At 37.8% G+C, this 12,801-nt stretch overlaps 1 protein-coding gene across 2 annotated transcripts in view; it reads left to right on the forward strand.

The window, feature by feature from the left end:
* Positions 1–12,801, forward strand: part of LOC101743162 (mucin-2) — a 150,391-nt gene that overhangs the window by 85,653 nt on the left and 51,937 nt on the right. Inside the window, exon 19 of one of the 2 annotated variants that reach the window (XM_062669873.1) lies at positions 95–5,190. In XM_062669873.1, coding sequence (XP_062525857.1) covers positions 95–4,709 — 4,615 coding nt within the window. In that variant the 3' untranslated portion in view covers positions 4,710–5,190. Of the gene's footprint in view, positions 1–94; positions 5,191–12,801 lie in introns of those variants that run through there. The other variant, XM_038012299.2, reaches the window with a different exon arrangement.

The raw sequence follows: 12,801 nt of genomic DNA on the forward strand, positions 1-12,801 counted from the left end.
TGTGTTTGCCAGTTGACGGCTGTGCCCTGTTATTGGTAATAAAAAACCTTGATTAAGCTTTGCACAATTTTTGTAACAATAGTAATTTTTTCAGATACCAAGCTGAAGAATCAGAAGAAGATTCACGTCAAACTGCATTGGAGAGAGAAATATCTTCTCAACCACAATACAATTCTATAATTCGTACTCGCTCTACAACTTTTGCGCCAGTCGAAGAATCAACTAGTCCCATACCCTTTACATCAAGAGCTCGGTCCACAACCCTCCCTCCAGTTGAAGAACCCAGCAGTCCTGAACCCACTACAGTTCTCACTGTCCAAATATCCTCTCTGATCAATTCTCTAAACTCCGAAATCGATTACCCCGTACCTGAAACCACATTGGCCCAAGCTACTGAGCCTGCAGAAGCTCCTACGACAACAAGCACAACGGTCACTACCACCACCACAATGACAACGACAGCGGCGCCTTCGTCCATCCCACCACGTAGAACAGTTCTTAGGAGACGAGGCTCCACATCTACCACCACCACCACCACTACTGCATCAACTCCTGTGTCCTCAACTCAGGTGAGTCCAAGGAATTACGCTTTCCGCCGTCGCCGGCCGCTAGCAAGTCAAAACGAAATTTCTTCTGAAACTGAAGAAGACGTTTTGCTGTCACGTAAAATTAGGTCAACAACTCCTGACAGTCGAGAGGTAGACAGGGCTAAGGCAAACAGAGAAACTGGTAGGAGATATAGAAGTAGGTTCCAAGCACGAGCGTTGCAAAATGAAGACTCAATACCTGCTGCAGCTTCTCCTGTATCGAGTATAAACACAGACGAAGTTGCATCATTGACACCTGTTGACATAGAAACTCAAGTAGAACCTCGGAAGAGTTTCACTCCGAGGTTTGAACGTCGTTTTCGCGGTAGGACAACTGTGGCTGAAGCGATAGCAGACAGCGAAGCATCGGCAGCAACAGTGGAAGTCAGACGACCTGATTTTGCGTCCAGAGGTCGTAGCAGATTTACACTTAATTCAACCACTGAACCAGCCTCCCAAGCTTCGGTCACAAGTTCGACAGCTGGACAGAGGCGGCCCACATTCGGACGGTTAACTCCAAGGCCTTTCGCTCGGACTACTTCCACAACTGTAACGCCAGATGATGATTACAACGACGAAGTCGAACCAGTCACTTCTAAAACTCCATCACGATTAGCTTTTGGAAGAAATCGACCTTCAGCAATACCTCGAACTCCTTTAATCCAAGCTAGAAAACTACCATTCCCAACACGTCAATCAACGACGCAGAAACCTATCGATAAAGAAAACGAAGATTATGATGAAACTGAAACAAAAAATGATGACATAACTCTATCAGAAACGACTATAGAAGAAAAAGAAGTTAATGAAGAAAATACTGAAGAGACGCCAATACGAAGGGTTATCATTAAAAAAGTCAAAACTCCAGGATCTACAGATAATTCAGAAGCAATTCCTGTTGATGAGTCGGGAAGAAAGCGATTTAGGATAATCCGAAGAAAACCAATAGTAACAACAACTACACCTGAAATCGATGAAGTCATAACTTCAACAGCAGCTATACCAAGGATTCGAAAGATAATTCGTAAGAAAATAAAACCAGTTGAAAAAGAACCAAAAATAGCAACAACGGCATTTATAGACGATCAAACTCCAGAACCATTAGTTAACTATGGAGAGAAAACTAAAGCAACAACTGAATCAGCATTTACAAATTCGCCTACAAAACTTGAAACAGAAGGTACGCCTGAACCGATTACACTAACCGTAAATGATGAACAGATTAATCGTAACGAAGATACTGAAAATCTTAAAGATGATGAAAAAGAATTGAAAACTGAAATTGTCAAAACGAACGATACACCACAGGAAATTCCTAGAAAACCGGAAACTACAACTATAAAACCAGAAAACAAAGAGCAAGATGAAAATAGTACAAATGATTATGAAAAGGCACTTGAAATAACAAGTACAACACCTACTGTTCCTGCTGCAGAAACAAAATTAGATGAAACGGAACAAACATCTCTTTATATTTCTGGTAACGAAACCATATCTGTAGATGCCACGACTATAGCATCATCAGACTTATTAGTGGATTCCATTACCACCGTATCTGAAGAAAACCTACCAGAAACTACAACAACAAGTACAACTCTATCAACACCGTCGTCTTCGATCCGTACAAGGTTACCTTACAGACCACCTAAACGCCTATTTACATCAACAACTGCAGCAGCCACTATCGCAAGCAGTAGAATATTCAGCCGCAAGTATAACCCCGGCGTTTACACCAGCCCTTCTACAATTGAACGGGAACCGTTTAGACCATCAGGTAGAAGACCGTTCTCTTCTAAAGTTTTCACGAGGAAACCATTCACGACCGTCAGTACAACGCCGAAAGAAGAGGAATATGAGGAAGAATACACTGACGATGAAGAACTTTTGGAAGAGGAGCCTGAAAATCCATTTGCTTTCGTTCCGTCCAGTCAACTATTTACTAGGAAACCAGAGGAGGATGAAGAGGAAACTTTAGACGAAGAAGACGAATCAGAGGAAATTTTAGACGAAGAAGAAGATGTTGACGAAGCTAAACCAGTAAATGTGTTCTCGTCTACCACTAAAAGAACGCCATTCAAGCCCAGACTTATAAATTCGAATACATTCCGAACAACGACGTCAACAACTGAGCTACCCAGACCCAGTCTATTTGGTTCTTCGCAAAATCGAAGCGGTGTCTTTACTAGATTTGGAAGCCCTAAGCCATCTAATGATACAAAAAAACGAGTACAAAATGTTCCGATCGGTTACAATAGTCCCGTCTCTAGTCCAAAGCCAAGTATCGAAGTTGCACCTAAAAACGAAAATCAACCGTCTACAGAACTATCACAAGATATTACTACAACAATTTCTAGTATAACAGAGACCGACTTTACCACTGACATTGACGATGATTATTTATCAGCAACAGAAACTCTGAACACTACATCGGACTTAAATAGATTCAGTGATTTCGTGACGAATGTTATGGAAAATGAAACAACGACTCAACTAATGGAAGTAATGACAGACACAGATGATTACTTAGAAGATAGCACAACAAGCCAAACAACTGTTCCAGAGATTACAATTACCACACAAACCGGACCCGTATATGAACCTCCTGTATTAACCAGTACTGCTAAATCAACTACTTTATCGATTACTGGTGAAATGACTCCTGAAACTACTTCAACTGCAGCGCCTATTGTTAAGACGCAATTCGATAAATTATTCTCCATAAGCAGAGTAGTTGAGGTGTCATCCAAATTAGATAAGCACCGTGTAAATAAAAACAATGAAACGACGCGGATTGAAGAAGGAAAAATTGTTGTGGAAAAACAACCAGTTGTTGACAAAATAGGGGAGGTTAGCAGATTTAGTCTTATTAAAATTGTCGAAGACGAAATTCCGATTTATTTGACTAAGCTTGGTCATGTCTACCCAGTCGCAAATCCACCTGACAACCCGATCCGAATCGATGAAGCGCGAAACGCCAGAGCTTTAAATTATTTCGAAATACCAAGGGAAAATCTAGTAGCTTCCGAGAGTATAAACGAAGCATACAGACATAACAAAGATATCACTGACAAAGACCGCGTGGAACATTTACAGCAAGATGACTTTCTAAGTTACGTAAATGAAGATAAAAATGACGACAAAGAACAGGACGAGACCTACACTCAATGGCAATTTGTACCGGCTGCTTACGAAACTGAAAAACAAAAGGCAGCGAAAAATTTCGAAATAGTTACACCCCGATCAATGCTCACGTATCCATCAACTTTACCCTTAGAAGGACTTTTTAAAACCGAAACACCAACTGCGAGGAAAGTAATTAATGACCCAAACCAACCGTTTGTGGTTTATTCGGCCCCAGCTGCAACTGAAGAAGACACAGTCAATATAGTTAAGCTGAAGGTTTTAAAGCCAGAGACTGGACGCAGCATTATAACATTTGCGAAAGGTCAACAATTCAGCGGTGCGCCTACTACAGAAGAATCCACAGTAAAATATCCAATCAATATTTCGATTTTGCCCAGTCCAGAGGTTTCTACTACACCAGCAGATGTTTCCACGACGAGCACTACAACTGAATCCGTTGAAAGATTGATTACTACTAGTCCGTTAATAGATTTACTAGTCACCCAAATGATAACCGAAGCTACTACGACAACAACTGCTCCTCCAAGTACAATCGTTTCCACAACAGACGCAACTTCGGCAACAGAAACGATCACAGAAGAAACAACAACATCATCCGCTGTTGATATTAAAAAGGGTAAATTTGCATTTCCAAGAAGACCAATAATCAGGCCGTTGAACTTCACGAGGCCCGCTCCGAGATCGACAAAAAAAGTTAACGCAACACAATCAGACAATTCGATTCAGAAAACGAATAAGACGGCCACTTTTACGCCATTAAAATCCAGGTTTTCGTCTAGCAGAAAACAAAATGTACCAATAGACGTTAAGAAGAAAACGGGAGACATAAAACCAACAACAAGGTCATATACAACCGAAACACCAAGAGCTACAACGGAAAGGAGAGTTTTCATAAAATCTTTAAGACCCGGATTCCAAAGACCGGCTTTTGTACCGAGAAAAACTACAGCCACAACACAGAGCAGTGGCGACACTTAAGTGGTTCTTCCATTTTACATTGTCAAGTTTGATTGGTTACAACCAGTTTCTCTGGCCAAAGCTACCCGACTGATTTCTAAAATGATGGAGTAAAAACACATCTTGTAATGTTTGGGTATCTATTCTGAATTATCCGTTATAAAATTGGATGTCTTCATTGACTTATTCCGTCAACGTTTCCATTATAGTCATTAACACTTCGAATAGCTTTAACTTAGGTATTGTTTACGATTTTTACCAAAAAAAATGTATATTCTATGAAATTTATCTAAATATTTGGTAAAATACAAGACATTATTAACATTTGTCATAGGTTAACACTAGGGTAGAATTATTTAAAAAAAAACATTTAATTTTACATTGTATAGTGTGTATTTAGTATTCGAAATATTGTAAATACGAGTGCAGGAATTAGGTTCATTTTTATAATGAATTATTGTAATAAAACATGAAGGTTCTGTAATAAAATTTAGCGTTTACATTTTTGTTATTTTAGTACTACGCTATTTTAGCTTATCTGCTACTTGTGTTGTTGTACCCGGTGTTTTCAATGCTTAGTTTATCTCCAAAGAAATAGCCCTTGAAATTGGACAACTAAGGTAAGTACTAAGTTACGTAATACTCGTAGGTTTAATTCAAGCGTCGACACAAATTTGACTTTTCGAATCCATTAAAAATTCTCTTACATCGGCGCAGCGATCTCTGTTGTCGAATGGTAAAAATCTGGCTAAAAATTCGAATGTAATCTTGACTCTAAGATGTGACTCTTAGGAGATCCTAAAGATTTTTTAGGTATCATTGAAGTTTATTATGTTTTTACATATAATCTCACGTACAAATCAATTCAATACAAAATTCTTTATTTAAATTGGATGCCATGTATAATAAATACTTCTGTAATGACCGAATAAACTCAATCATCGCCTAACAAAAAGAAAGACAGACCCGAAAGGAACTTTAACAAAACCTAGCTGATTCGTTTAGGTGCTTTTACCAAATGCCAAACCTTTTTAAGCTTTATCTTACTTACGACAACCTAATAAGACATAATAATATACGTAAGCCAATTTGTAGGACTCCACTAAAAATGTAACATACTATAATTTGTCACTAACGTTTCCCGTGTCAATTAATATTGCAATGTCGAAGTGGAAAATCTGGGAAAGATTTCCCAACTGAAACAATAGTGGATAGTACTAATGAGCGTCCTCAAGACCGTAACGACAGCTTCTTCGTAGAATAGAAAGAATTAACGACACCCTGTATAAATGCGACCGTCTTTTATGATTAAATTAGCGGCCCGCTCCGGCTTCGCTCGGGTCTTTAACAAAATTTTCAACGATATTTGACGTTGTTTTATTTTTTTAAATAAAATAACACTTATTGCGGCATAACTATAATAGTTAGAAATATGCTGTCGCGATACTTTTTGTGATTAATAATGTGTTCTACAAAGTCGTAGTACATTATTTTATTCTATCGTGAATAGTTTTCGCAGGGCACGCGATCTAAAGAATATTTTAGGTATTTTTTTACACCTTGGGTTACATTATTAGAGTTTTAGTAGGGATCCCTAATTTTTTAAAAAAAATATTATAGCCTATGTCACTCGGGAATAGTGTAGCTTCCAAACAGTGAAAGAATTTTTCAAATCGGTTCAGTAGTTTCGGAGCCTATTCAATACAAACAAATCTTTCCTCTTTATAATATTAGTATAGAATGATAATTTTAGACGACATCTACCTAGATCAATATGTTTGCATAATCCTGTCCACCGCAAATGTCGCAAGCTTCGTGCGAGCGGTGAACGAAGAAGATTTCAAACTTAGGGCCTTCACTTAAAAGGTAGACTGGCCTGCAGAATCTCTGATACCAAATAAGATCAAACAGTTACCGGTGGTCGCACGTTTTCTGAGCCCACGCGTGTAGTTATCTATATATGGTTCAAGGTTTTATAGTTTTACAACTAAGACAACTGGTTCTTATCAAAAAAAAAAAAACATCACGATCATTTGTTTATGAAGTTAAAGGTTTTTTTTGTCTAACCTAAAAAGTTTTTATAAGATATCACATAATCTAAATACTAGTTTCTTAACTTGCTTTAGCAAACAGATTTATACCGTACGGTGCGCGAATCCATTGAAATAAACAAAATACTAACTTTATTAGAGAACTAGCGACCCGCCCTCGCTTCGCTTCGGAAACATTAAAACACACATGAAACCAAAAAAAAAAAGTAGCCTATGTTCATCAGGGACAATGTCGGCTTCTAATGGAAAAAGAATTTTTCAAATCGGTCCAGTAGTTTCGGAGCCTATTCGAAACAAACAAACAAACAAATCTTTCCTCTTTATAATATTAGTATAGATATTGTTCTGATTGTTTACCACATCGTGAAAAAGAAGATCCAATTAAAACACGCTGACGGACCTCAAGGTCATATTAATTCGTTTTAGGTGAAATGAGATAGAAGTCTAGAAATATTTTTAATAAAAAGTAGACGACATATCAGGTGTCCTTCGCAGTAAAACAGTAAAGTACATATTTGTAATTTGCAATAATTTATTAACAATAAAAACGTTAAATTTAATCGTAAAACTATTTTCAAACACATATTATTATTATGTAAGTGTTTCGTTATTCGCGAGCCATAGATGGAGATGGTACTAAACTTATTAAAGTTTTTAGAAACTACATTCATTTAAAGCAAAACTCGATAAATGGCAACCTTCGTATTTTTTTTTAAATAAGTGTTAAGTTTGCTTGGTTTATAATTAAATACATTTGCAGGCAATAACTTAACTTCACGCCAGAGAACTCGCCGATGACACGGCTTTCTTTATACAACTCTTTCTCAAGCTAATCAACATTATAAAGTTTATTGTGTCATAAAATCATTAATTGACAGCGTCTGAACAATCGAAGCTTTTGTGAAAAACGGTGGGAATGCAAGACGCGTGTATAAGCCGATTGTCGCATTAATAATTTATAATCAGCGTTGACTATTGTTAGGATATAATAACAACATAAAAACAAATATGCATTTCAAAAACTTTTTTTTTGCTCTTTGTGGTTTTACCTACATTGAACATGGAGTTCTTTGGCTATTAAATATAAAATCTATTTATTGATACGAGTATTTGGGTCGTCTATTATCAAAGGTGGCAATCTGTGCATTTGGACAAAAAAATGTTATTGATATGTCAATACAGATTAATTTGAATATAATCGTCTCCTTCAAAGAATACGGTTCAAAACCTGCATTAAATAAAGGTTAATACTTAACCTGTTATTTATCTAAGATGTCAGTCAGAAGAGTTTTGTGACTGCCAATGGAATACAAAGTCAATAATTTGTTTTTCTAATTTACCAATAATTGTCCAAAAAGTCACATTGCCGGCTTTGATAATAGTCGACTCATTTATAGATACTACTTTTCATCATACTTACCCAATACTTCACGCCAACAATACATCAAACGTGCTTCGGCCTTCCTATCCATAAATTAGACAGTAATTATCGTTTTGTTTAAGTAAAAAATAAACAATGGCCGCTAAAGTTGAAATATGAATTTGATGATTCACAAAAATGCAATTATATTATAACGAGAAAACGCGGTGTTTCGTCAGATACAGCGGCTCATAAAAGAAAGGAGGAATTGTTTTTGCCAAACACTCAGACATATGATACGTAACCATGAAGTGTAATATTTGAGATAAATAACTACTACACAACATACATAAACTAATAATTAACAGAATAAATGGGGTCAAAATATGTGAATAACAAAATATCCGCCGCAAAACGACCCATTCGGGTAACGCCAATTTAACAAGTGGTGTAATTTGAAAGACAGCGCCAAAAATAGTCTTCCTTTTCTCCACCTTATACGAGGTTGGGTAGACACGGCGAATTTTTTTATTCCATTCTCTTCTATCAGTCGTTATCTCAACACTCAATCATTCTTTCTCATTTCGTCATTCATACACTCCATCTAATAGTTTCTTTGGTCGACCTCTTCCCCTTCTACCTTGCACTACCATTTACATACATCTCCTAGTCACATGCATCTTCTCTTCATTTTATTCGCGAAGCAGCTACAGCTTTTGAGTTTTTAGGTCTCCTTCGGAAGCGCTCGGGCACCTGTTAGCAAATCCCAATCCTCCTGGCTGAGCCTTTGCTCACCCACCTGTTCGGGTAAAACTGGAAAACCCTCCGGGCCACCAGTAAACATTCAAACATAAAAAAGCATCTTCTCTCTACGCATCACATGCCCATACCACGCTAACCGTCCACTCTTTAAGTAACGTAGTCCGCTCTAAAGTAGTAATATTAAATTTTTCAACTCAGTACACTATTTTTTTTCCTACATAAGAAAATAAAAGTTGGATCCGACAAGACATGTTCCGGGTGACGGCGGCTTTGTGGTGCTCCATCTCCTGAATCGGATAATTAGCGATGGCAACGATAAGAGGATTATCGTGTCGTGCCGCTTTGTCGAAGTAGCATGCTGACGCTTCTAGGACTCCTCATTTACAATTGCTGGTTTCATATCACACCACTTACTACTTACAGCTAAGCATTTTTTCAACTCGTCTCTCATATAAAATAGACCGGTTCGTACGTCCTTTATACAGGCCTAATATTCACTAATTTTGAATTTCGTATGAAACTTTCAATTTAATATAATATAAAGTTAGTATAGTATATACTAGTTAGTTAGTATAGTATACAGTAAAATAGTTTTAATATAAATATTATAAAACATTCAATTTAAAATCAAAATAAGATATTAAGAACCGGTTCGGGAGTGTATTGCGTTCAGAATATAAAGTTACTCGCCAGTAGTATCGCGGAGTTCACCAAATGGATACATAGACAGTTATTTTAATAGATAGGACAGTAAATGTGCTAGTTCAATTGTGATTTCGGTCTTGGGTCCCAAGGCATAGGCATTCAGGCGATGCTCATTGACTCCCACATAACGTTTATAATTGGTAGAGCATAATTGCTCTTGATAGGGCTAATGTTAACAAATTCTCTCAGGTTGAGCCCGTGGCTCACCCACCCGTCCGGGCGTAGCTGTAATAGCCTCTAAGGTAGGGACAAAAGAGATCGTCTTGTGAGTCCGCACGAGTAGGCACCACCACCCTACCTATACACGCCTTTTGATTTGAAGAATGGGCATGGTACTGTAATAACTGAGACTTACAGCTCATGCATTTACATTGTCAATGGATATGTCTATGGATTCTATAACCATTTAACATAAGGTGGATCGCTAACTTTTCCACTTATGTGAGTAAGGAAAACAATCCTAAACAGCGGGTGAAGCCACAGTCAGTCACTAGTGTACTGCCCAACTAAAAATCCGAACAAGGGATATGCTAACAGAATGTGTTAACTTAACTTTCGGTTCAACGACTAATCGACCTAGTTATATAGAGCGCATACGTGCTACAGTATGAATACAGCCACAAGAATATCCCTTCACTTTATGAATTCTAGCCTCAGCCAAATTGGTGTGTTATATTATTCAATGCGACGTATATGGGTCTTAAAAGACGGCTTATATGTTATGTAGATATATATTTTTTTTCTACCTATGCTAATATCCTTGAGAGGCTATTTCAGCTTCTCCTTGACGTGTAGGTGAGCTCACGGGGCTCAAACTGGAGTGTTGCTAACACTGGCCCTAGCAAGAGCAGTGCTTCGCGGAATCTACCACCGAATCGGAAACGCGACCCACTGAGAAAATCCGGCGAGGAACTCAGTGGGGTCTATGGGTTAATTTACTCGTCGAGCCCTTCCTCGCAAGCGATGGGTTCGACGAGGACGGTGACCGGATGTATATATAATTATAAGCCATGTATACATATATTTATTATTTATTCCACAGTCAACATTTTTGAAGAAATTTCAATGTTACACATTATTTTGCCGATCACTCAAAATTATTAATTATTGTCATTTTCATAATTATTATTATGATTTTACCGGAAGGGCGTCTTGTGAGTTCGTACGCCTATTTCTACCGTGAAGCAGTAATGCTTTTCGGTTTGAAGGGTGGGGCAACCGTTGTAACTATGCTGAGACCTTAGAACTCATATCTCAAGGTGGGTGTCGACATTTACCTTGTTGATATCTAAGGACTAGGGTAACCACTTAAAACCAGGTGGGTGGTGAGCTCGTCGACACATAGAAGCAGCAAAATAATTAGTAGAAGAAATTTTAGTTGCCTATAATTTTAGGAATTCACCACATCAGGTATCAATAGAATCGAAAGACAAATTCTATCCACCTTGGTAGAATCTAGAAAGGTACTTTGACTGAAATACGCTTGAAGTACTAAACTGTGTTGCAATATACTGTGAGATTATACCATCTCTTTCGATTAGGGTTGGCGGAATAATTCTCGTAACAATAATATTAAAAATAAAAAAACTAAATTATTTCATAATTTATAATTATTAGAAATAGTGACTAGGCTTTGTCCTGGTCTTTATATTAATTCAATACAATTAGCGTATTGTATTATTATCTTATTGATTTTATTGATTACATATTGTACTTACATACATATATCCTTAAAATATTAGATTCTATCAATTTTAGAAAAAAAGAAACGAAATAATTCATCGGACAATTAAAACCAAACTTAAATGTACTGAATGAAAAATAAAAATTTAATATTTCGTAATTAATGAAGCAGTGGCAACCCTAAAGCATACACCGCTCTGCTTTATTCCACAAACGACTATCTATACAAACCATCCTTTTACAATTGCGTAATTCCGAACAAATCGAGTGAGATACCTTTAAAGGGGCGCCCACCATACAGATAAGGATAAAATGTGTAATCATACGATTTTATTTTTATTTTTATTGCCTATATGGTTGGACAAGCTCACAGTCCACCTGGTGTTAAGTGGTTACTGGAGCCCATAGACATCTACAACATAAATTCCGCCACTCACCATGAGATATGAGTTCTAAGGTCTCTCAGTACAGTTATAACGGTTGTCCCATCTTTCAAACCGAAACGTATTAACTGCTTCACGGCAGAAATAGGCGGGGTGGTGGTACCTACCCGTGCGGACTCACAAGAGGTCCTACCACCAGTAAAACAAGCTTGCTTAAGCCAAGTTTTCACCCCTCGATATAGATACGACTTTAGCCTTCTATCCGCATTGTGTGTGCTCCTTTCTGTTTTTTTATCCACATTGTTCAAAATTACATAATTTTTTTTGCGAAGCTGAAAGTAAAGCCTGCCTGCGATAATCCGCTACCGTGAGACATAAAGTCTAAATCGCAATTGATTGCATGATGACGGTCTCACCTTTCGAACCGGACCGCGGCATTACGCGGCAGAAATAGGCAGAACGGTGCCACCGTACTGACTCGCTAGTTCTCCAACAATACCGACAGTTTGTATTGTTGTATGAAGCTCTTAATTAGATTTAAAAAAATATGTAGGTACCTGAGATTAAATTCTACGCAATATCCATTTTGTACGCTCATTTAAAATGTTAATTAGAAAACTCCCACGCGTTAAAACATGTGTATATACATAATTGTTCACACCCGCGCCGGCTTTATGACGTCGGCTTTAATGTCGAATAAGAACTCAAGGTATCTTTACATACGACCAAATCGTGATGTAGGTATACCTAGAACAAAAACTACCTACGCCATACATCCTGCTCTTTATTCGTATTGTTATAAGTTCATTTTTTTCCCTACCTATGCTGATAGCCTTGAGAGGCTATTTCAGCTTCACCCTAACATGTACGTGAGCTCGCGGGGCTCAAACCGGAGGTGTTGCTAACACTGGCCCTAGCAAGAGCAGTGCTTCGTAGAATCTGCCACCGGATCGGAAACGCGACCCACTGAGAAGATCCGGCGAGAAACTCAGTGGGCTGTGTCTATGGGTTAAATTTCATAAGAATGTGAACGAGCATACGAAATACGACGACCCAGAGAGTCAAGATTTTCTCCTGTGTTACGGGTGTCAGAAACTCACATGAGACAAGGTCATTGGGTATATTTAGCAAAAAAAGACTGGATAGACAAAGAGTGGGACAATGTAGTC

The sequence above is a fragment of the Bombyx mori genome, chromosome 8 (genome assembly GCF_030269925.1).
Source record: "Bombyx mori chromosome 8, ASM3026992v2".
Taxonomy (NCBI): Eukaryota; Metazoa; Arthropoda; class Insecta; order Lepidoptera; family Bombycidae; genus Bombyx; species Bombyx mori.